Source organism: Macrobrachium rosenbergii, chromosome 56 (genome assembly GCF_040412425.1).
Source record: "Macrobrachium rosenbergii isolate ZJJX-2024 chromosome 56, ASM4041242v1, whole genome shotgun sequence".
Taxonomy (NCBI): domain Eukaryota; kingdom Metazoa; phylum Arthropoda; class Malacostraca; order Decapoda; family Palaemonidae; genus Macrobrachium; species Macrobrachium rosenbergii.
Genome location: NC_089796.1, coordinates 50,504,030 through 50,531,202, shown reverse-complemented (window position 1 = coordinate 50,531,202; position 27,173 = coordinate 50,504,030). Strand labels below are relative to the sequence as shown.

Here is a 27,173-nt window from a genome sequence, read left to right as displayed (position 1 = left end):
TGGAAGGGAGGAGGGAGGGGGGGGAGGGGGGTGGTAGGAGAGGAGGGAAACCCACGAAGCTAGAATGCCTGCCCAGACACCGACGGCTTGGACAGGAGTAGGCTACTTAGTAAGAAGACCCTCGCTATTCTAGCCTAACCTTACTAGGACTCAAGAGTCCAATCGGAAGGCCGAAAATAGGGGAGGGGAAACATAGGCCCTAATAACACCCATCCGAACCAGACGATATCATCGGGAAGGTACAGAACGTGAAACTCTCCTACTCACCCAAACCTCCCTCCAAGCTAGGGGAGGGAGCAAAGTGCCGTAAGGTAGCCTAACTTCCTAGCCTAACCTACTGAAGCCGACCAGTGGCCAAGAAGGCTAGCCCAGAAGGACAAACATGGGAACTATCAGACTAAGGTAACACTAAAAGTTAACCACAAAATGCATAAAATAACGTACATCGCATATATGAAAATAGAACTTGAATAATAAAAGACACATGTAGAAGGGCGGTCCAAACCAATCGCGATGTGAGATGTGGATGGTAAAATGGCCGACCCTTACGATTAAGCGTAACCAAATTAATCCAAAAATATCAATGTCATCCGTTAACATATAAATTAGTGAAAATAAATAGTATAACCGTACCATCTCAGAGAATATACCCGTGAGCTGGAGGAGGATAGGGTCCAAGGATAAAATGGAATTATGATCACAAAGGCAAGAGGGGGAAATCTCATAGCCTAAGAGAGGAGAGGACCCGCGCCTCCCCAGGGAAGGGGTAATTCGGAAAAAAACTAACTCCGACGAGGAGTGAATATGAAATTATGTAAAAACACACATAAAAACATATTACCATATAAAAAGGGGGCAAAGTCCCACCGTAAACCACACAAAGACTGAAGGTCACGTGAGGTCGGGAGCAAGGTGGCCGAGACCGGCGTTATATTCAACCCCCTAATTATTGAATTAGAAGGTAAATAAAGAGCCTCAGCCGCCTAAAAACAAAAGGGAGATGGTACTCAACTTAGGTGAAGAAAATTCCTGGACGGAAGACATGATATCACACAGAAAAAGGCAATTGAAGCACACCGATGAAAACAACAACAAGGCGTTGACGCGTGCTAAAATGGAATGCCAATATGGCGGCTGAGTTGTTGGTAGTCGGGGAGCTGGTGCGGGCGTTGTTACGGCACCTCGCTCTGGGGGATTTTGAGATTGGGAATATCTACAGGGCAGAGGCCTGTGGTAGTGACAACACTCACCCTTTCCTATACACGACTCCATTTTATGGAGCTAACACTGGGGGTAGTAACCCCAGCATTGCATTTAGCTTTTCTCTGGTATGTTTAGCAATGAATTTAACTAGAAATGTGTGCTAGATGGTAATTTCACCGGGTGACACAGGTCTTCCCCCACAAATAAATAATTAAGTTAAATCATACAGGTAGTAACTGGTGATGAATGTTGATTACAGTATGCTCTAGATGATGATGATGATGAATTAGCTGTGCAGTGCGATGAACGACGGGAGGTGCTGTCATGTTAAGGCATTTGAACATGGCAACGAAGGTGGCACGGTAGGACTGCATGAATATTTTTCCTTGTTCATGCTCAATGCAGGCGACCGCAATTAACCCTTAAACGCCGAACCTATTTACAAAAGTGTCTGTCGTATGCCGGCGGCGTTCGGGAGTTAGCGCCGAAGCGGAAAAAAAGTTTTTTTTATAAAATCACAGCATGCTTAGTTTTTAAGATTAACCCTTTAACGCTGAAGCCCTATTTACAAAAACGTCTCCCATATGCCGGCGGCGTTCGGTGAGTTAGCGCCGAAGCAGAAAAAAAGTTTTTTCAAAAAACCACAGCACACTTAGTTTTTAAGATTAAGAGTTCATTTTGGCTCATTTTTTTGTCATTGCCTGAAGTTTAGTATCCAACCATCAGAAATGAAAAAATATCATTATCATATATAAATATTGGAATAAATGACAGCGAAAAAAAAACTCGTATATAATTGTATACAAATCGCTGTAAAAAAAACGGTTAAAGCTAATGAGTTAATTTTTTTAGTTGTATTGTACACTAAATTGCGATGATTTTGGTATATAACAAATTTTAAAACGATCAAAGCAACACAGAGAAAATATTATCACAAAATGATGCATGAATTCGTAACGCGAGGACGTAAAAAATGTTTTTCAAAATTCACCATAAATCGAAATACTGTGCTAGAGACTTCCCGTTTGTTGAAAAATGAAGCTAATTGATTGAATATTACTAGACTGTAAGTGTTTTAGCTTACAATTGCAGTTTTCTACCATTTCGGTCGAGTTAAAGTTGACCGAAAGTCGAATTTTTCTATTTATCATGATTTATATGGAAATATTTCAAAACCGATAAAAGCTAAAACCATGAGTTATTTTTGTTGTATTGTACATGAAATTGCACACATTTTCATATATAAAACTTTATGTAACGACTAATATAAAGTGGTGCAAATATTACGACAACGAGACGAAAGAATTTCTGAGATGTTCAGCCGAGTTACCGCGCAGACGTAAGGAAAATGTTTTTAAAATTCACCATAAATCGAAATATTGTGCTAGAGACTTCCAATTTATTGCAAAATGAAGTTAAACGATTGAATATTACTAGAATGTAAGAGTTTTAGCTTACAATTGCATTTTTACCATTTCGGTCGAGTTAAAGTTGACCGAAGGTTGAAATTTTGGCAGTTATCGTGATTTATGTGAAAATATTTCAAAACTGATAAAAGCTACAACCATGAGCTATTTTCTGTTGTATTCTACATGAAATTACGCACATTTTCATATATAAAACTTTATGTAACGACTAATGTAAAACGATGCAAACATTACGACAACATGACGAAAGAATTTCTGAGATGTTCGGCCCAGTTACCGCGCGCAGACGTAAGGAATAAAAATTCTTTTATCAGAAATTCACCATAAATCGAAATATTGTGCTAGAGACTTCCAGTTTGTTGCAAAATGAAGGTACATGATTGAATATTACTAGAATGTAAGAGTTTTAGCTTATAATTGCGTTTTTACCATTTCGGTCGAGTTAAAGTTGACCGAAGCTTGAAATTTTGGCAGTTATCGTGATTTATATGAAAATATTTCAAAACTGATAAAGCTACAACCATGAGTTATTTTCTGTTGTATTCTACATGAAATTGCGCACATTTCCATATGTAAAACTTTGTGTAACGACTAATATAAAACAGTGCAAACATTACGACAACGTGACGAAAGAATTTCTGGCGCGAACGTAAGGAAAAAGTTTTTTTCAAAAATTCACCATAAATCGAAATATTGTGCTAGAGACTTCCAATTGGTTGCAAAATGAAGGTAAATGATTGAATATTACTAGATCGTGAGTTTTAGCTTAAAATTGCGTTTTTACCATTTCGGTCGAGTCAAAGTTGACCGAAGGTTGAAATTTTGGCAGTTATCGTGGTTTATATGAAAATATTTCCAAACTGATAAAAGCTACAACCATGGGTTGTATTTTGCTGTATTGTACATGAAATTGTGCACATTTTCATATATAAAACTTCATGTAACGGCTAATATAGAACAGTGCAAAAATTACGACAAAATGACGAAAGAATTTATGAAATTTTCGGCTGAGTTACCACCCATGCGTAAGAAAAAGTTTTTCAAAATTCACCATAAATCGAAATATTGTGCTAGAGACTTCCAATTTGTTGCAAAATGAAGGTACATGATTGAATATTACTAGAATGTAAGAGTTTTAGCTTACAATTGCGTTTTTTTACCATTTCGGTCGAGTCAAAGTTGACCGAAGGTTGAGTAGTCGACGTATGGTACGTCCACTCAGCACCCAACAGACAATTTTAGTCAACGTATGATATGTCCAATAGGCGTTTAAGGGTTAAGAGTTCATTTTTGGCTCCTTTTTTTGTCATTGCCTGAAGTTTAGTATGCAACCATCAGAAATGAAAAAAAATATCATCATATATAAATATTGAAATATATGACAGCGTGAAAAAAAAATTTCATATATAATTGTATACAAATCGCACTGTGAGCAAAACGGTTAAAGCTAACGAGTTATTTTTTTTCTTTGTATTGTACACTAAATTGCGATGATTTTGGTATATAACAAATTGTAAAACGATCAAAGCAACACAGAGAAAATATTATCACAAAATGATGCATGAATTCCTAATGCACGGACATAAAAAAGTTTTTTTCAAAAGTTCACCATAAATCGAAATATTGTGTTAGAGACTTCCCATTTGTTGCAAAATTAAGCTAATTGATTGAATATTACTAGACCGTAAGTGTTTTAGCTTACAATTGCAGTTTTCTACCATTTCGGTCGAATTAAAGTTGACCGAAGGTAGTGTTTTTTCTATTTATCGTGATTTATTTGAAAATATTTCAAAACTGATAAAAGCTACAACTATGAGTTATTTTTTGTTGTATTCTACATGAAATTGTACACATTTTCTTATATAAAACTTTAGGTAACGACCAATATAAAACGGTGCAAACATTACGACAAAGTGACGAAAGAATTTGAGATGTTCGGCAGAGTTACTGAGTGGACATAAGGAAAAAGTTTTTTTCAAAAATTCACCATAAATCGAAATATTGTGCTAGAGACTTCCAATTTGTTGCAAAATAAAGGTAAATGATTGAATATTACTAGAATGTAAGATTTTTAACTTACGATTGCGTTTTTCGACCATTTCAGTCGAGTTAAAGTTGACTGAAGGTTGAAATTTTGGCACTTATCATGATTTATATGAAAATATTTCAAAACTGATAAAAGCTACAACTATGAGTTATTTTTCGTTGTATTCTACATGAAATTGCGCACATTTTCATATGTAAAACTTTATGTAATGGCTAATATAAAATGGTGCAAACATTACGACAAAGTCACGAAAGAATTTCTGAGATGTTCGTCCGAGTTACCGCGCGCGGACGTAAGGAAAATGTTTTTTTTTAAATTCACCATAAATCGAAATATTGTGCTAGAGACTTCCAATTTGTTGCAAAATGAAGGTAAATGATTGAATAGTACAAGAATGTAAGAGTTTTAGCTTACAATTGCGTTTTTGACCATTTCGGTGACGTTAAAGTTGACCAAAGGTTGAAATTTTGGCACTTATTGTGATTTATATGAAAATATTTCAAAACTGATAAAAGCTACAACCATGAGTTATTTTCTGTTGTATTCTACATGAAATTGCGCACATTTTCATATATAAAACTTTATGTAACGACTAATATAAAACGGTGCAAACATTACGACAAAGTGACGAAAGAATTTCTGAGATGTTCGGCAGAGTTACCGAGGGCTGACGTAAGGAAAATTTTTTTCAAAAATTCACCATAAATCGAAGTATTGTGCTAGAGACTTCCAATTTGTTGGAAAATGAAGGTACATGACTGAATATTACTAGAATGTAAGAGTTTTAGCTTACAATTGCGTTTTTCGACCATTTCGGTCGAGTCAAAGTTGACCGAAGGTTGAAATTTTGGCACTTATCGTGATTTATATGAAAATATTTCAAAACTGATAAAAGCTACATCCATGGGTTGTTTTTTGTTGTATTTTACATGAAATTGCACAGAGGCCTTAGAAGAAGCAGAGCATTCAGAGGACATCTTAATGCACGATTTCAAAAAATATTCTTACTCCATAGTACTGTACACGCAAAACACACAAACAAGAGATATCAATGAAACAAGTTATATTGGGTCATTTGCCGATAATTTGCCACTACGGTATACGCATGGTACTGCTGTGTTGCGTGTACATATACTAACATCGATATTCTGCGCATACAATACTGTACATTTTATTAAATGTTTTGTTGTAGGATGATTTTTAAATATTACACACAAAAGGTGTTTTAGGATGATACGTAGTACAGTACTACAGGTACAGGCAGTCCCCGGTTTACGACGGGTCCAGCTTAAGACGTTTCGAGGTTACAACACTTTTCAAATATATTCATCAGAAATTATTTCCTGGTTTAGGACGCATGTTCTGGGGTTACGACGCGTCGTACGCCAATCTGACAGAAGAAATATGGCTCCAAAACGGCAGAATAATCAAAATTTGGAGAGTTTTTGATGAAAAACTCAATAAAAATGCAGTTTTTTGGAATTTTCAACACACCCAAAGCATTAAAAGTAAAGTTTTCTTAGGATTTTTAAGGTTTTCGACGATTTTTCGGTTTATGACGATTTTAAGGTTTACGATCGTAAAAAACGGAACCCCGTCAAAACCGGGGACTGCCTGTAATATCTAAAATACGTAAGACAACAGGAATAGCAGGGTATGTATGTTTACATCTGCGATGCATGTAGCATTTTCATATGCACTGCAGTATATATTCATGACTACTATAAGTACATTTTGTATGATGAAAAATAATTTACTAATTTTCCAATATTACAGTACTGTAATAAACAGTATTAATGTAAACAGCAAAATTTCAATAAAATATATTTGTTTTTCTTAAAAGTGCTTCACCCAAGCCACCTCTCCACAAATATTAAGAACTCGAGATGCTGGACGCTGTTTACCCAGGACCAATGATACTCGACACACTATTGGCTGTCATCTGTAAAGCAGCCAATCCAGAAGCACCATTCATTTTCCTTGGCGCTCATTGGCTGTTCACTTGGCACTCATTGGCTGAACATTCATGACCAACTCGCGAACATGGAATTCTGGGAGACCGCATCCACGTCATCCTTCTCAGTTCATGCGTAGTTCACAGCATCTTCTTACCGTGTGAAATTGCGCATCTTTGTGTTTGGTTTTTTAATCTTTGTGCATCAGCGGTATTCGGCCCTAAAATGCCTCCTAAAAAACGGCCTGCTCCTTCTAAGACTTCTGGCAAAGAGTCTAAAAGAAAGAAGACTGTTATGAAACTCCAGGAGAAGGTGAGAAAGAAGACTGTTATGAAACTCCAGGAGAAGGTGAAAGTTCTTGACATGTTAAAGGAGGGCAAAAGTTTTGCTGTGGTTGGCGGTCATTTTAATGTTAATGAGAGCACAGTGAGATATATCAAGAAAAAAGAGGCAAAGATACAAAAGTCTGTCAGTATGAGCTACTTCGGTAGTGCAAAGACAGTTGCGACAGTGTGGGGTACAACAATCATGAAGATGGAATCTGCTCTGGCATTCTGGATAAAGGACTGCCGGAAGAAAAACGTGCCCCTCGACTCCAACATAATTCGTGAGAAAGCGCAACAACTCCACCAGCAGTTATCAACTGCTACGGAAGGCGACGATGTAGACAGGCAGAGGAAGGCGTTGAAGAAGGGGAATTAGAATTCTTAGGCTTCGATGAACCAGCGCCTACAGAAGCAGAAGAAGAAGAGGGGGAAGAGCCCCAAGCAGGACCATCATCAGCGCCTCAAGGTTTCCAGGCCAACAAGGGGTGGTTCCACCGATTTCAAAAGCGGTTCCACATAAAGTCTGTTACTTTGCATGGGGAATCAGCTTTTGCAGACATTGAAGCAGTCGCGAAATATCCGGAGACCTTCAAGAAAATCATCGAGGAGAAGGGCTACCATCCAGAACAGGTGTTCAATATGGATGAGACTGGCCTGTTCTGGAAAAAGATGCCTTCCCAGACTGCCTCATGAAGGACGATGCTAAAGCCTCAGGATTCAAGGCCCAGAAAGATAGGGTTACCCTCATCATGTGTGGGAATGCAGCTGGTTTCATGCTTAAACCAGGCCTCATTTACAAGGCTGCAAACCCCAGGATCTTCAAGAATAAGAACAAGGCATTCCTGTGTTCTGGATGCATAACCCTAAGGCCTGGATCACCAAAGTTCTTACAGAGCACTGGTTCCATCAGAGCTTCATCCCTCAAGTTAGGCAATACCTGAACGATTTGGGCATGGAGTTCAAGGTGTTGCTGATTATGGATAATGCTGGTGGCCACCCTCTCAATTTTTATTACAAGGGAGTCCAGCTTGAGTTCCTCCCTCCCAACACCTCTCTCCTCCAGCCTATGGACCAGGGCATGATCCGTGCCTTCAAGGCATTCTGTACTGGGAACTAACCTGCAGTACCTTGTGAATGCAAGGGACAATGACAGTGAATTTACGCTAAAAGAATACTGGCGTAAATTCACGATTGTCACATGTCTGACCATCATCAGCCGATCACTGGATGACATGAAGAAGGAGACAATGAGCGCGTGCTGGAACAAGTTGTGGCCGAAGTGTGTTCATGATTACAGGGGCTTCTCTCCTGAAGAAATTCAACATTCGGCCATTAATAAGGCTGCCCAGTTGGCGAGGATTCTAGGTGGAGAAGGCTTCGAGCTTTGAGGACATCACCGAGGATGAAATCAGCACCCTCATTGATGCCCACTCTAACCCCTTGACGGACCTGGATTTGGAAGACCTGACAAAGTCTGCCAGTGAGGAAGACTGACACGCCAGGTTCAGGGGAGGAGCAGGAGGAAGAGGAGGGTGGCCTGACTTTGGAACGCCTGTCCCACATTAACCCTCAAACGCTGAGCCTCTATTTACAAAAGTGTATGCCGTATGCCGGCGGCGTTCGGGAGTTAGCGCCGAAGAGGAAAAAAGTTTTTCAAAAATCACAGCACACTTAGTTTTTAAGATTAAGAGTTCATTTTTGGCTCCTTTTTTCTCATTGCCTGAAGTTTAGTATGCAACCATCAGAAATGAAAAAATATCATTATCATATATAAATATTGGAATTTATGACAGTGCGAAAAAAAATTTCATATATAATTGTAAACAAATCGCGCTGTGAGCAAAACGGTTAAAGCTAATGAGGTATTTTTTCGTTGCATTGTACACTAAATTGTGATGATTTTGGTATATAACAAATTGTAAAACGATCAAAGCAACACAGAGAAAATATTATCACAAAATGATGCATAAATTCGTAACTTGCGGATGTAAAAAAAGGTTTTTTTCAAAAATTCACCATAAATTGAAATATTGTGCTAGAGACCTCCCGTTTGTTGCAAAATTACGGTAACTGATTGAATATTACTAGAATGTAAGAGTTTTAGCTTACAATTGCATTTTTCAACCATTTCGGTAGAGTCAAAGTTGACCGAAGGTTGAAATTTTGGCACTTAGCGTGATTTATATGAAAATATTTCAAAAATTATAAAAGCTACAACCACGAATTATTTTTTGTTGTATTCTACATGAAATTGCACACATTTTCATATATAAAACTTTATGTAACAGCTAATATAAAACGGTGCAAAAATTACGACAATGTGACTAAAGAATTTCTGTGATTGTAAGAGCCTGACGCCGTCTCTTCCAAACACCTGTGTGTTCGTGTGTTTGTCGTCCATCAGAGTGGCGAGACATTTGGTGTCTTCACAAACAGAAACATACACACAGTTTGATACAGAAGATTCGTTGGAACATTATGAGTACATGATTAGAATGCTTGCATGGCAATGCAAGTAGTGGTGACTGTACATACATCAAGACAACAATGGATAGGGAGAAACAGATGGAAATATTGTATGGTTGAAATCGCGTTCCTTTAGAGAAAGAAAACAAGATGCTCTTGTTGTCTTGTCCACTCCGATGGACGATGAACACACACGTGCTTGGAAGAGACGGCGTCAGGCTTACAAGATTTTCAGCAGAGTTAGTGCGGACATAAGGAAAAAGTTTTTTTCAAAAATTCACCATAAATAGAAATATTGTGCTAGAGATTTCTTGTTTGTTGCAAAATGAAGTTGAATGATTGAATATTACTAGAATGTAAGAGTTTTAGCTTACAATTGCATTTTTCGACCATTTTGGTCAAGACAAAGTTGACCGAAGGTTGAAATTTTGGCACATCATGATATATACGAAAATATGTCAAAATTGATAATGGCTACAACCATGAGTTATTTTTTTGTTGTATTCTACATGAAATTGCACACATTATCATATATAAAACTTTATGTAATAACTAATAGAAAACAGTGCAAAACTTACGACAAAGTGACTAAAGAATTTCTGAGATTTTCAGCAGAGTTAGCAAGGTGTTAAGAAAAATTTTTCAAAAATTCACCATAAATCAAAATATTGTGCTAGAGACTTCTCGTTTGTTGCAAAATGAAGGTAAATGATTGAATATTACTAGAATGTAAGAGTTTTAGCTTAAAATTGCATTTTTCGACCAATTTCAGTCGAGTCAAAGTTGACCGAAGGTTGAAATTTTGGCACTTATCGTGATTTATATGAAAATATGTCAAAATTGATAAAAGCTACAACCACGAGTTATTTTTTGTTGTATTCTACATGAAACTGCGCACATCTTCATATATAAAACTTTATGTAAAGGGTAATAGAAAACGGTGCCAAAATTACGACAAAGTGACTAAAGAATTTCTGAGATTTTCAGCAGAGTTATGCTTTCTTTTGGGATAAGAAAGAAATTCGCGCATGCTTGTAAACAAAACAACAGGGTGATCCGTGAACTCCCAGCATCCCTCAAGGCGCGTGATTTAAAATTTTTCGCAAACAAGGCCTATAAGTATTTTTCCGCAAATATTTAAAAAAAACTTTTTGTAGTTGACGTATTTTACGTCCACTTGGCACCCGACAGACAACTTTTGTCGACGTAAAGTACGTCCAGTCGGCGTTAAAGGGTTAAGAGAATGATTTAGGGTACGCATGAGTGTTTCAACATGGGATCCTTATATGGAATGCTCCTTAAAATTTTCAAACATCCTTGATTTAGCATTGGAGCCCTATAATCAAGCTCTCACCAGCATGAAAAAGCAGCGACAGCCTATCACCAGTCCCCTCCAAAGCCTCCCAAATCACCTGAAGTAGTGCCTCTCGAATTGCCTGAAGAAGTGCCTCTCAAATCGCCTAAAGTAGTGCCTCCCCAATCACCTGAAGTAATGCCTCCCAAATCAACTGAAGAAGTGCCTCCCATAGTGCCTCCTGAAGGTGGAGAGGTGCCCTCAGATGAGCTGTACCTCCTCTCCTTTGCTGTGCAGTCATATCTTCATCGTCATTCATCGGGCACAGCTAATTCATCATCATCACCTTTAATCAACATTCATCACTGGTGAGTACCCATATGATTTATGTATGTAGTAATTTTAATATGTACGTAGTAATAAATTTTTTTTTAAATGTGCTTACTTTTTTTTAATTTTGTCTCTCTCTGTGTTTGTGAATTACGTATAAATACCAATGGTTCCCCTCTAAAAGAAAATGGGATGGCTTGTAACTGTATGAAAGAAAATGTGCGCGGCTGAATACGTAGGGGGGACTGGATTATTTTCACCTACAGCTGTAAGCCATACAGCACGTACATATAAATGTAACGATAAAATGTTCAAGATGGCTTGGAAATTTTATATTAATAATATTATTTCAAAGATTAATACAGTAACAAGGTACAGTAATAGTTTAATTTATATTTGATGTAGGCTGGTATTTTAAGGCATACTTTGGTGTTTGACCTTTCATGGTAGACAGGTGTAAGCATTTTTAGAGGGGGGCGTTCTAAGTATTCGCGAATTTTAGCTATTCGCGGGGGGTCTGGAAAGCATCCCCCACGAACACGGGGGGTTTACTGTAATTACAAAATTCGTATTATTTTCAACAAACAAATATCTCCCCCTCATCTTTTGTAATAAGCTCGAGAGCAAAAGCTGTCACACATGTCGATTTAACATGACACGAAGGGGAAGTGTTCCTGATTAGCGGGTCGAAGGTTTCTCTCTCTCTCTTTCTCTCTTTCTCCCTCTCATTCGTAGTTGGCGCAACCTACGTATTACTGCTTCTCTGTATGTCTTTAACTGTACAGTAGATAATTTTAAATTGATCTAATTTTACCTGTACCATCTACAAACTGTAAATGCACTGTTCTAAAACAGAGAAACATAGAGCATTTCGGAACAAAGAAAAAGAGACAGAATAAAGAAGTTTTTAAAAACGAGGTTCAGAAGACTTCTAAAAATAGATCTGTGGAATGGGGAGAGAGAGAGAAATAGTACACTAATCTTCACACACACTCCTATATTTTTACATCAACCATTTATTTCTTTTTTTTAAGGGTAATGTATTAAGCTAACTTTTAAATGAAACTGCAGTAACTTTAATTTCATTTTTAAATGAAACTGCAGTAACTTTAATTTCATTTAAAAGTTAGTTTAATACTGAATTTCCATCTCTTGATATCTAACGTAAGAATAACTTTTCTCTCTCTCTCTCTATGTTATTCCCTCTGTCTCCGCAATAATTCATAAATAATTTAACTTGATATTTCAAGTAAGGACAATATCTCTCTTTCTCTCTCTATGTTATTTTCTGTCTCCTCCGTAATAATTGATAAATAATTTCACTCTCTTAAGTAAGGACAACCCTTCTCTCTCTCTCTCTCTCTCTCTCTCTCTCTCTCTCTCTCTCTCTCTCTCTCTCTCTCTCTCTCTCTCTCGTAGTTAGCGCTCACACACTTTTACAACTTATTATTTCTCCATACATCTTTACCTGTACAGATAGTTTAAATTGATCTAATTTTACCTTTGCCATCTACGAAATGTAAATGCACTAGTGTGGCATATACGTTCTAAAACACAGAGACATAATAACTAAGGGCTGTATTACTCCAAATAAAAAAACACTGTTTGTTCATGAAAAAGCATTTCAGAACAAAGAGAAAGTGATGTAAAATAAAGAAGTTATTAAAAAGAGGTTAAGAAGACTTCTAAAAATAGATAGGTCAGAAGGAGAGAGACAGAAATTCTCTTCCAACTCTCTATTTTTATGTCAGCCATTTATTTATTTTTTTAAGGGTAATGAATTAAGCTAATTTTTACATGAAATTACATTAACTTTAATTTCATTTAAAAGTTAGCCTAATAATTTGGGAGCATGATTAGGGTCATATTTAGTGTTTAAACTTTAGAAATAAGCATTTACTAGCATTTTTAGAGACCGTGCCAAACTTACGTGAGTTCACCTTGCGCGAGGGGTTCTGGAACTTAACCTTGCATAAGTTCGGGGTATGGCTGTACACTATAATGTAGGCTAGGCTACTGTATATGTATACGATATACGATAGTGTAGGCTACGCTAATTTGTGTTTGTTATTCAATTTCTCTCTGTATTGAATTATCATAGTGTAGGCTACGCTAATTTGTGTTTGTTATTCAATTTCTCTTTGTATTGAATTATCATAAGTCAGTCTGCATGAACCTCCAGAATTAGCCGATATCAATAATTACTAGATCGTATACACATAGAGTATGCTTTATAGTGTAGGCTGGGCTATGCCTACGTCTTTTCCAACAAACAATGGATGGATGGATGTATGATATTTAGGGCAAAAGCCCAGGCACTGGGGCCAACAAGGCCATTCAGCGCCGTAATGGAAAGAAAATAAATTATGTTAAAGTTATGAATTCATGAAGGAAATGATTAATAAATAAAATGAAGTGATGTGACCAATAAATAAGGGTATGAAGTTTAATGAATGATGTGCTATATACAAAAAAAAATTAATGTCATTAAAATTCTCATGATGTAATAAATTAAATAAAATTAAATATCGTTAAAAATTTTAATACACTTTAAAAAGAGATGATAGCAGAAATATCTGCTTCATCTCCCAAAATATCAGACAGGGATTTACCCTGAAAATATCTCTCTCTTTGGTTAAAATATCTGGGGCAGACCACCAGAATGTGCTCCACTGTTAGTGTCTCGTCACAGTAAGCACACACTGGAGGGCTGCTTCCTTCTAAAATAAACTGATGGGTTAGACGAGTGTGCCCAATCCTTAATCTCGTTAAAATAACCTCTGTTCGTCTGTCAAGCTGGAATGACGAAGACCACGGTAGTACATTATCCCTAATATTTCTATATTTCTTATTATTGGCAAGAAGGGAGAAGTCCACCTTTCTTGCCATTTACTAAAACATAAGATCTAATGGGACCTTTTAGATCTGTATGAGGCACTTTTCTAAAAGAGGTTTCTGATAAAATACTAGCAGCTTTCGCTTCCCTGTCTGCCATCTCGTTTCAAGAATCCCCACGTGAGAAGGGACCCAACAGAAAGAGACTGATTTACGTCGACAATATATACGAAAAAGCCACTCTGAACTTTTTCAATTAATGGGTGAAAGCTATTAAATTTTTAATAGCTTCTAAGGTGCTTCTAGAGTCTGAGTATATGACAAAATTAGAGTCACTACTTTGAAAAACTAAATCTAGGCAGACACTACGGCTGTTAATTCGCAGTAAATATTGATGCAGAGTCAGGTAATTTAGCTGTGTACGCTGTATCACCAAGGATAACAGCGCAACCAACACCACTATCTGACTTAGATCCATCTGTATAAATTTTGTAAAATTAGTATGGGTAACATCGTGCTCTAAGAATTTTCCCTAATCTCTTCTACAGTGCAGTCCTTTTTGTTAAACAGTTTCTTACATATTGATGCTTCTGGGATAAGCCATGGAGGATTTACAGGATATTCTACTTCCAGGACTTTCTGGGATTTAAGGTGATTATTCCTAACATCCTCATTCAGTCGAATTTGGAATGGTTTAGAAGCTCTTGTACCAGAAAAACTTCGAGAGTCTGTTTCCTTTAGTGCTTGAAAGGAGGGATTTTTGGGAGCACTTTTCATTCTAGCCATGTATCGCAACCCCTAGCTCTTGCCTTCTTAGATCAAGGGTAAAATGATCTGTGTCGACATAAATGCTTTCAACAGGCGAAGTTCTAAAAGCCCCTGAGCATATTCTCAACCCCATGTTGTGTACAACATCCAGTTCCTTTAGCTTGGTTTTACAGGCTGAGGAATAAATCTGACAGCCATAGTCTAACTTAGATCGACACAGAGAGTCATATAGCCTCAGAAGGGATTTCTTATCAGCCCCAACTAAATCCAGAGACAACCTTTAAAATATTCATAGATTGTTTAACATTAAACTTTAGGGCATTTATGTGGCTAGCCCATGTTAATTTATGGTCAATAGTCATCCCCAGAAATTTAACTTCACTCTCATAAGGAAGGATGGACCCTTTTAAACTAAGTGTGGCAACCTCTTCCACACGCCGGCACCTGAGTGAATCTTACTGCAACTGTTTTGGAAGAGGAGAATTTGAAACCATTCTCATCAGCCCACTTAGTAATAGCATTAATAGACCTTTGCAAATGTTTACATACGGACAAGGAATCATATCCTGTGCAGTATATTGCAAGGTCATCGACAAAAAGCGAGCATTTAACAGGGGCGAGATTTTTTCAATCACGCTATTTTATTGCCACTGAAAAAGTGTTACACTTAAAACGCTTCCTTGGGGAACTCCTTCCTCCTGCATAAAAGGTTGGGAGAAGGAGTTTCCCCTCTACCTTAAAAAAGTCTGTCTGATAAAAGGAATATATAAACCTGACCATTCTTCCACATATGCCCATCTTGTGCAATTGTTTCATGATGCCAATTCTCCAGGTAGTGTCATATGCTTTCTCCAAGTCAAAAAATATGCCAATGGTCTGACACTTTTGGCGAATCCTTGCTGGATTTGGTTGGTCAGCCTCAGCAAGGGATCAAGGGTGGAGCGGTTTTTTCTGAAACCAAATTGAAATGGCGATAGTAATCCTTTGGTCTCCAGGTGCCAAACCAGTCTAGTATTTATCATTTTCTCCATCAGCTTACATACACAGCTGGTAAGAGCTATTGGTCTATAGCTGGTGGCTTGGGAAGCATCTTTATTAGGCTTTTAACTGGGACAATTATGGATATTTTCCAGTCCTTGGGTAAAATTCCAGTTTCCCATATTTTGTTTATAATCTTCAGTAAATATTTTTTGGCATCATCTGGGAGGTGTTTCAGCATTTCATATATGATTGTATCCTCACCTGGAGCTGTGGATTCACTTGAGGAGAGCGCCTCACGAAGTTCTCTTAGGGAAAATTTGTAGTTGTATGGTTCAGATTTTCCCGAATCAAACTTCAGACACATTTCAGAATTCCTAATTCTTTGAAATTCTGGAGAATAATTGTTAGGGCTGGAAACTTTAGAAAAGTGTTTTCCTAGCTCATTGGCAACTTCAGTGGGCTCTGTGATTAGAGTGTCATTTATTTTTAACGAGGGCAATGGTGACGCTACAAATTTTCCACTCAGTTTCCTTATTTTTATGCCACACCACTCTTAGTGGGGTCTTGGAGTTTATTCCATTAATATAGTAAAGCCAACATTCTCTTTTGGCTTTCTTATAAAAAGCTGCTGCTTGGCTAAAGCACGTTTGTAGATTAATTTAGACTGAGGGGAGCCACTAGTTTTGTAACGTCTGTAGCATTTCCTAGTCACTTTTCTCAGAATACCACATGTCTTATTCCACCAGGGAACTGCAGGTCTATGAGGTTTGCCTTTTGTTTTTGGAATCGAGCTTTCAGCACTCTTCAAAGTAGATTCAATAAAGTAATCATAGGCATCTAGATGAGAATGAAAGGACTCAAACTCCTATCTAGATTGACACCCTTACTAAATTTATCCCAGTCTGCGTCCTCTACCTTCCACTTAGGTAAAACTTCAGATGGAGCATTCAGAGCATATTTCAAATGGATCGGGTAGTGATCACTTCCATTTAAATCTTCATTAACAGACCAATTAAAATCAAGGTGGATACTAGTTGAAGAAATACTAAGGTCCAGTGCAGAGAAATGATTATCGTGAATGTTGTGGAAAGTCATTGACCCATTATTATACAGGGTAACATCATTCCTGTCAATAAGGTCTTCGATTAATTTCCCTTTACTATCTAAAACCGACTTCCCAAAGGGGGATTGTAGGCATTAAAATCACCTAGCAAAAGTAAAGGAGCTGGAAGTTGGTCAATTAACGACTGAATATCTCCAATGTTAAAATCAAGGTCTGGTGGAAGGTATAAGGAGCAGATTGTTATCCTCTTTTCCAAAGTGACTGAAATAGCGATAGCTTGTAGTGTTGTATTTAATTGTATTGTGGAGTGCTGTAGAGATTTATTAATAATAATTGCAGCACCTCCATGGGCACGATCACCAATTGGGGATATGATTTAAATATTGAATAATTTAGTCCAGGATTATAAACAGAGTTGCCTAACATTGTTTCCTGTAGGCATATAATCCCTGGATTAACTTCATGCATTAAAACTTTAAGGTCTTCTGTACGGGCTCTGAGACCTTTACAGTTCCACTGAAGAATATCGAGCAAGAATGCTAAGGTGGTAAAATGTGCTACTTCCCACTCCTTGGAGGAAGTACTGTTCCTAGGGTGGAGTGGAAATTCTCCTTTATAAGAGATTGTTTTCTTAATCCCTTTTCATCTGAATTGGTGTTCAGGGTCTTTGGTTGATCTTCATATTTTTTATTATGAACCTGATGTTCAGAATTATTGCTGTGGTTCTGTGCACCACTAATCCTATTTGTCTTAGGGCGGCAAGACTGAATTGAGCTCGGATGTTTTTGTTCTGAAACTACTTTTGGAACCACCTTTCTAGGAGGAGAGATGTCTTCCAAAACACTGAACCCATTTGAAGTTTTTATTATAAAATTATCATTATTTGGGAACTATTTCTTGTGCGTTTCTTGGTAGTTGCAACCGTAGTTTTATTATTATTTTTGTTTGTGGCTGTGGCGATTGATGGCTCTGAACTAGCTCTATCTAATTGGGATTGTTCCTTTAGCTTATTTTGGTTTGAAGTATTTTCAGAATATTTTCCTGAATTATTGGCCGATTTTGGCACCCTTATTTTTGGAGATGAATCGACAGCTGTGGATGTGGTGGAAGATAAATTTTCTGTGCTTTTGGAAGTACAATTTTTACTACTGGACTTCAAAGCACTTGCCGACGAAAGTTTCTCACCAGTTTGGAGATTTTCATTATTATTTATGGTTCGAGAAATACCAGGTTTGTGATATCTTCCATCAGACACAGTTATTGGTGGCCTTACATTGTTGGAAGTTTTCATAAGTTTTATTACAGAAGCATACGTAGTGTTGGCACTTTTGTTTGCCCCATTACCGTGCGCTTTGCTTCACTAATGCTAATATGTTCATTATCTGCCACTGCCAACACGTCTTGTTCAAATTTATATCTGGGACAAGCCCTAGAGTTTGGTGTGTGATCACCCTTGCAAAGAAAACAGTATCGGGCTGCTTTGCAATCATCAAAATTATCGTGCTCTGCAGAGCACACAGGACATCTTTTATTGTTATCGCAAGAGTTTTGAATGTGGCCATATTCAAAGCATTTGCGACACTGTCTAGGACTTCTTTTATATTTTTTAACCTGCATCCTCTCATGGCCAACAATGATGGTATCAGGTAGGTAATTGGAGGAGAAGGTTAAAAGAATAGCTGCATCACCACCCAGTTTTTTTACATGAGATACACAAGGAGGGCATCGATGGAGAATCTCCTCCTCTTTAAAAAACATGCAGATCTTTTGAGTAAACTACTCCTTTCAGTGTATTAAAGAATCTGTGAGATGAAATAGATTCAATATTTCCACTTTCAGGAGGTTTAAAGTTAGCTAACAGAACTGCTTGAGTCTCATTTCCAGCTTTTATTAGAAGATTCTTTCCATACCGTTTCAAATTTCCAATGGGAATGGAACCAACCTTGCTCTCAATGCAGTCAGCAGCTTTTATCAAATTTTTCCCTCCCTCCTTGTAGATAGCAACATGCCATAGAGGGGGAGGAAGAGCTCTGGTACATGGGACTGGTCCATGTTCTTCAGCCTTTGGAACAAAGTCAAATGGCTCATCATTCAAGTTTTTCACTGAAAACACTTTCGTGCTGACAACTGAGTCATTTAGAATGTGGCCATGGAGTCTTTGTTGTGCCTCACTAGCTTCCAAGGGAGAGGAAAATTTGATAAAAGCACAAAATGACTGCTTATCTTTTCTAGAACTAATTTAATTCTTTCCACTTTGCCGAATTGCTTCACTACACTGTATAAACATTCATAATCTAATGATAAGTTTACATTAGTGCAATAAAGGACCCTATTATTTGAATCAAATCCACCAGATTTATTAACACCCTGGTGTCTCAGTGTTTGGTTCTGTCCAACAGCCAAGCCCGTATCCATGTTCATGCCAGAAGTCGTTGCCAGTGCCGTTAAGTCATCGGATCCAGGGGAGGGAGAACTAATAGCCAAATCCATAAGTTTAAACCAGTCCACATGCAAAGGTCCAAAAAGTGCACACCGACACCCAAGAGCCCCCAGCACAGACCCCGACAGCATATCAAAAGGACAAACTGGGCAGCTCCACTGCTCAGCTTCCCCACCCCAACACACTCCCAAAGCCCACGAAGAGACCCCAAGATGCCAAGCATGCACACATCAGACCACCACACACAAACTGGTTCATCCACCCACCCAAAACTGCTTGGTCATATCAAGAAAGTATCGTAGATCAGTCAGGTATTCGCATTCTCCACCAATGGCACAAGTGAGAGTTGACTCCCAACAGTCCACCCCATACCCTACCCTTTCAGGATAGCACCAGTACGCTTGCAGTGGCCCAGGTATAAGCCAATCCGCCTGCTGGGAGTTCTGCCCCACTAATGGGGACTGACTCCCCACTCCAACCGTACTAGTGGGCTTCCGGACAAAAGCCAGAGTCCCACCTCCAAAAACCAGCCCCTGGATTCCGATGGGCTGATCCCCAGAGATGGTTCCGCCCTCAAGATAGCAGTGGGAAAAATCCCATCACCATCTCTTAGGTCCAAACTATCTCGGTGGCGACTCAACCACCACAACTCCCACAATTAGCTTCAATGCGAACCCCTTCCAAAAAACGATCCCTTCTCAGACTCACCTAAGCAGTAAAATTTTGCAGAATGTGGAAATGTCCACGCCATTTAAACCAAAAACTATGTAGGATGATTCGTCAGGACCGGGCCCAAAGGCCAGGGTCCCTTAGCCCTCACCTCGTCAAGGCCTACTCGAGGGGCAACAAACAATGGGTTTTTTATCTGGCTTTCCCACTGGAAGTAGGATAATACCTGGAATAAGCATTTTTAATTTTTTTTTTGTGTTTGAACTATCAAAACAGGCAGTTCTTAGTATTTTTTTGAATATAGGGGTTTACCTTTCTTTCCAATTTTATTTACGGTCGAGTTTCATCCATGTTGCTGATGCAAGATAATTTATAGTCATTAGCAGCTTGAACATTGTCTTCTCAGCTTCAGTTACAACCTGCAGGTTAGATTTAGCAGTATATTTCCCTGCCGATCTTTTATCCATACCGAATACGGGTATAATGTAAAAATATATCAGTCCTCTTCTACTTAATATCATTTGTAACATAACTATGGTAATTGTTTACTACCGTCCAATGGTTGAAATACAAGCAAAGTGGCTGTTGTTATACGAATTGGTTAAAAGCAAAACAACAGTTTCTCGTTCATTCGTTTATGGCTGTATGCATTTACGCAAGAGTATAACATTACTAACAATACTTTTATTATTCTCTTTTATTCTGTTAACAAGAAAATGGGATAAAGAGATGGAGGAAAAGAAGTTGGTCTATTGTAATTTGGTCTCTCTCACTGCCTGATTGTACACTGCTGCCTGCACCCTCGCAAAATTTAAAAATATTTTACACTGTAATTATTATCGTATCATTAATTATGTTAATCATCCAGTCCTGGAGCTGATTCATTGCATTACTTACAGAAGATTTAAATTCCCTCATAGTAAAAGGTCCATTGTAAAGTAAAACCCCCAGGGTTGCTTCCTTGAATCTCAAATTCACAGACTTGTAAAGTCCTTCTAAAATGAGTCGTCTCTATGAATGACCCGTTTTCTATATACCACTCCTATAGGAGTGGGTCAAGCAGGATCAGCCATACTGAATTAACCATGCTTATCTATGTAAATTTGTACCTGTTACTAACTTCTTTTTGCATGTTTCTTTTGCACATGTATTAGAATATTGTTAGATCAGTCATTGTCCATTTTCTTTTAACTCAACTTGTATTTATCCATTGTAATTATTGTCGAGAGTAATTGACCTCAGGTCACCAAGATTCTATTGTATTCCTCTGTGTGACGTCAGTCCGCCGCTGTATAAACGGCCTGTGTCCTGAATAAAGTAGCAGTAACTTTTCTCCTGCTCATTATTTAGCACCTCTTAAAGACTCATGTATTCGCGGATTTCTCTGTGGAACGTATCTAGCCATTACTCGCGGAAAGTTCAGCGGTATTTTTCACTGAGAAATATTCACTAATTACTGTATTTTCATACCATTTTCATGACTAAATGCACTTTTTGTGACAAAACTATTAAAATACTCAGGTATAAGCATTTTTAGAGTGTTTTTTTGTTTAAACTATCAAAATAAGCAGTTCTAAGTGTTTTTAGAGGGTTTTTAAGTATTAGTGGATTTTAGCTATTCGCAGAAACATTGCAGTAAAATGCCTCCCCACAAATAGGGGGTTTACTGTAACCATCATTCCTTGCTGTATTGATCTTGAGAACTGGAGGTTGACAAGGAGTAAATCTGCCTGCTATTTTTCTAATTCTCTTCCAAACTAAAGTCAAGGGTGTAAGCAAAGATATGAAAATTGTCCAAGATACCTTTCATGCCTTTTTGATTTCCACATGGAAATGAGCTCTTGCTTTTCGAAATTCAACACTATACTCACATTTTCGTCTGCGATGTCTGGTGAAAGTTGACCTCATAGTTCTATGAGTTTCCTGGCATTTACAAGTTCGCCAAGGGACTGGTCAATGGATAAATATGCCCGAAGTCCTAAGTATAGATTGAAGATCAGCCGAGAACATAATTTATTCAAAAAGTCAAGAGCATCATCTACACAAGGAAAGTCATCAGCAGAGTCATCTATCGAGCTGTGTTCCTGGAATGTTGCCCAATCAGCTTTACCAATGATCCATTTAGGTAGCCTTGAAGATGGAGCACCTGAAGCTACATTCACCACTGTTCCACTAATAGAAAATGGTCGCTGATAAATCTATCATTTATCACTCTCCATTTGAAATCAATAAGGCAGTTATCACTGCACATAGATAAATCAATTGCCGATAACGTGCCTGTTTGAACATGAAAATGTGAAGACTCCCCAGTGTTAATGATTCCCACATTTTCACCCTCTATGATGGAGCACAGGCACCTTCCTCTTTGGTTGGTGATGATGTCACCCCATATAGGGCTTCTGCTATTCATATCTCCCAGAATAACAAAGGGAAGTGGTAACTGTTGCATAAGGGATTTAAATTTATCCATGGGCAAGACTTCACTAGGTGGCAGATAGATATCATACTGTATATTTTCTTTGTAAATGGATCTGCACACCTATCACTTGCAGTGTAGACTGGACACTTAACAGGATTGTATGGGGTGTCATTACGAATATATAGTTACACCCCCATGGCTTCCTATATTTACGGTATGGGGGGAATGATAGGATGTATACTCTTGTGGGCTGGGACATGTATTATTACCAATCATAGTCTCCTGCAAAGCTATACATACAGAGACACTTTTGGTATGAGCAGCCTTAGTTCTTCCCATTTTGGTCTTAATCCCTGACAGTTCCAATGGAGAAAATTAATGAATTCTACTTTGCTTTTGAGGCTGTTAAACTGGAACCTCTTCTAAGTGCTTTCAGCTTACTGCCTTGCTTGTTTTTTTCTGGAAGGAGACGAACTGTTTATGGCTACCTTCCTTTTCAGAGGGTTATCAATCTCAGGAACACCAGACAAAGCTGGCACTACCTGAGGAGGGGTGTGAGGGTCAGACAAAACTGGTGGAGCCTCCATAGCATCAGAAGCAACAGTTACAGCTGGTGCAGGCTCCAGGAAGACACAAGCACCACATGCTGATAATACAGCCTCCACAGGCACAGGAGTGCCAGACACACTGGCACTGCCATCCAAGAGGCAGGAGTGCCAGACATCATTGGCACTGCCTCCTAACAGGCAGGAGCACCAGAACTCACTGGTGCCGCCTCCAAAGAGGCAGGAGTGCCACAAATCACTGGAGCCCCTCCAAAGAGGCAGGAGTGCCAGAAATCACTGACACTACCTCCAAACAGGTAGGAGTGCCAGAAATCACTGGCACCCCTCCAAAGAGGCAGGAGTGCCAGAAATCACTGACACTACCTCCAAACAGGCAGGGGTGCCAGAAATCACTGGCACTGCCTCCAAAGAGGCAGGAGTGCCAGAAATCACTGACACCACCTCCAAACAGGCAGGAGCGCCAGAAATCACTGACATCATCTCCGAAGAGGCAGGAGCACCAGAAACCACTGGTACAGCCTCCAAAGAGGCAGGAGTACAAGTCGCCACTGATCTTCCCTTAACACTGCCACGGGAAGCACCTCTAGTAGCATTTATATTTCTTCTTTGGTTGGCAGCAACACTGGAAAAGGATATTCCAGGTCTAACATACTGATTCAATACTCTTTCTTTTGCCTCTCTAAATGTGATACGTTCAGTTACCCTTAATGTTTGGATTTCATTTTCCATGATGTACACATCACAACCAAGTGAAGATGATAGATGACTGTCTCCACAATGTATGTATCTTGCTTCTCTATTACATACACCATGCTCTGGTTCACTACATTTCACATGTGTGGCAAGCTTGCCTTGTAGCTTCTGCCTACAAGACTGTAACATATGTCCAAATTCTTGACAATGAAAACATCTTCTAAGTCTTGGGATATACTATATTGCTTAATCTTAAAATGTAACCTGCTTTTACTTATTAGACAATCGAGTAGAACTAAACACAATTAAATTTGGAAGTGGAAATAATGCTCCACTGATCTTGTTCTTCATTCTTTCAATTCTAATCACACACTGATCTTTTAATTCTTCTACCAGCTTCTCCTCTGAGTACATCATCAGTTGGGGTGCATAAGTAACAATCACGAAGGTGACCTTTGGAAAAGTCTGATGATGATCTGGCAGGGAACTTTCGCTGTAGAGGCGATGGTGCTGGTGACGAGGAATGCCTGACGAATGTGTTTTAAGCACACAGAAACAATGTGTGTTCGTTTGTTCATTGAACCAATGTACCGGAAATGTATGTACGTGCATATGTGTGATTTCCCATGACATATAACGACAGGAACAATGAGTCTCTCGGGGAGAAACTGCCATGAACTATAATTGTGAAGATGTGTTGTTAACTTGGTGTGTAGTGATCAAAGAGCACACCAGTAAGGAGACTCATTATTTAAGGCCATTAGAAGAATTTCAAACATTGTCCTTGAGGGCAAATGATATGGAAGTGGTATATTTGACTCTTACATTACGATAGGGCATTTATTGTGGTCTGTATGACCTTATTACTTTGTTTGTTGATCAGGGTATTAATCAATAGAATTTTTTGGCATAAAATAATGACTATGCTGGTTTGCGAATCAGTAGGTTCTCTAGTTGTGTCTTCTATTAACAGAGGGTGTGAATCACTCCATTTCATAACAGCAGTCTTTGTTGAGCTACTTTTGAAATCAGTGTCTCATTCCAGCAGGTCTTTGTGTAAATGAAGGTTTACAGAGACGCTTATGAAAAAAAGAGAAGGGATCTACAGACCCAAGGTGAGGCCATGACTACCAGTAACATCCCAAGAAAGGTGAGATGCTAAAATTCTGTTCTTAAACAGATACTTCAATATAAAGACTGCCCTTCGAACCAGGCGGTTAACACATATATCATTCCCTTGGAGTAATTCTAAAAAGCATGTACTGCACAGTCTACTTTTACCCCTCCGAGATGCAATGATGCTTTTAATTTTTCACTTTCTTTTGCTGAGGTCGATTCTACTATCTGTTTTCCTTGCCGTTCTGATGATACCTAGGGCCACAACACTTGACACTGTCTCTGTACACATTAAAAATATTGCAATGAGAATCTTGCAGATTAACCCTCACAGTCCAGGCTAAATATATAATATTAAGTACACCTCTAGACTAGGCTGAATTTAAGGATGGCTAATTTAAAAAAACTCATCAATGGAAAAAGGAAGATATGCATATGCACATGATATAAGAAAAAAATGCTAAAAAATTTTCTGTACCTTCCCGGGAAAGTTGAAAGTGAATATTTCCAACCTGGTGTGGGGGCCTCGTTTCCAAAAGACAGTTGTGAACATATGCTAATTTTACCAAGTTATTTCACAAGTGTTTTTTCTAATATTTCTTTTTATCTTATTTTGTAAAATTATAATTACAGCTTAAACAATATCATAACAGATATGAATTAAAAGCAGTAACAAATTCTTTTATTGTAAATTATTTACAAGACGTCATTGGATGGGAATTTTGGACAACATTCCCCTACGACATCTTAAGGCAAACTGATCCTCCTCTGCTGTACCAACTAGCTATTAGAGTTGGGGGTAAGAGTTGCCATGATTCATTTATGGCCCATGGAAGTGATCTCAGCACTTTTCCTGCAAAATTCGTTCAAACTGTCTAGTGAGAAAACTTGAACAATAGGTATGTTTCCTGAACTCCACCACGAAGCTATATGTAAACATATATGTATGTTACCTGTCCACAAGGGGTGAAAAGTCAAATATTTATCATAAGAGGTTTCAAATATTCCTGGTCCTATTTCACATATATTTCTGGTCAATTTCCATTTGCTCTGTCCTGAAGCATAGGGTTCCAGTGCAATTACACTAGGAGGTTTCCCAGCCTTTTCCAAACAAAGGCTGTCAGAGGAGGTTCCAGCAGTCGTTGACTGTGCCAAAGCGGTATCATCAGAGGGCCCAGGGGTACTCGAATCTTTATTCCTACGAGACATAAAGATTAAAAAAAAAAAAGAAAAATTAAACCTGGAAACCCAAAAAAAATATCATCAGCCTTTCTTGGAGTTTACTCTTCCACCAATGGCACAAGTGAGAACCGACTCACAATGTCCGCCACCTTCCCTACCCCACAGGGGATGGCACAATACGATTAGAGTGACTCAAGTGTTTGCCAAACCCGCTTGTTGGGACTGAGAGTATTACAAGAAAACAATCATCCCCACCCTAATTGTATTAAGGGCAAACCTGATAGAAAGCTGAGAGTCCTTATCCCCAGAACCAGAACCCCCTGGAATCCGTGGCCCAGCCCTGCAGAATAGTTCCACCCTTGAGCTATAAATCGGATATCTCTCACATCCAAACATTATCGGGTAGTTGATGACCCTACCACAGTTCCCATTACAGTACAGTATTTAGCTTCAGATATAAACCCAGTCTCAGCTATGATACCTTTTCCTATTTGTCAGGTCCAATAAATTTTACCAAAGTGGAAAGTTCCACAATACTTACTACAAATTTATATTTGTTAATATATAGGACTCCTGGACTCAAACCTGGGAACAATTTCCAGGAGTTCAAGAATCCCTCACCACATCAAGGTGGTCCCATGTCAAGGGAGAGACAAAGAGGGAGTAAAGTAAACCACCAACCAAGATGCTGATCTACACAGATGCATAACTGTCCAGGAGGAAGTGTTTTTTTAAAGAACCTGAAGGAGCTACTGACTGCAGGAAAGGCTAATGTAAACTCATTAAACTAAACCTATGTGTCTGCCTCCTTAATTCATTCTTTAGCAGCTAGTTCAGACTACAGGAGACGTGAGATAACTAACCTGGGGAACCATATATGCATGTATCAATAAAGCAAGGCCACCCACTTCTCTACCTCTCTTATGTTTTGTTCAATCCAGTACACAAAATGGGTTGTTACAAATGACAGGTTTGTTTGAAAATATTTTGTCTTTGGAAAAATCATTCTTTTAATATTTCACTTTCTTTACTTTTAGTTATAACTTTTTACTCCTCTTTTATAATGGCTATATGTTTGCCTGGAAAATGTAATCTCATCAAATCTCACTCAGTACTGAAGATAAAAGTTCTGATGTTATACCATACCTTTGAGAAGTTGTGTTTCAAAAGGTGTCCTTTATTACTAAAATAGTAAATGAAAGCAGCATTAAAAGGGTCACCAAAGAGATGATTATGAAGTGCTTCAAGTCTTGTATGCAAATAATACGAAGAACTGCTCTGCCGTTTCTCTAATCCTGAAATATAATAAATTCTTTATACTGTACAAATTTTACTATGTAGATATTTTTTAAAGTACAGCCTTATAAGAGCTTAATACTGCAAGTGTTGGCAA

The 27,173-nt window shown here is 38.3% G+C and overlaps 1 protein-coding gene across 1 annotated transcript in view; it reads right to left on the bottom strand.

Annotated features, from left to right (window-relative positions):
• The window catches only part of LOC136836353 (nudC domain-containing protein 1), a 554,624-nt gene that overhangs the window by 464,232 nt on the left and 63,219 nt on the right, over positions 1-27,173 (bottom strand). The window contains exon 2 of the mRNA XM_067100537.1: positions 26,927-27,075. Within this exon, the coding sequence (XP_066956638.1) occupies positions 26,927-27,075 (149 nt within the window). The remainder of the gene's footprint in view (positions 1-26,926; positions 27,076-27,173) is intronic.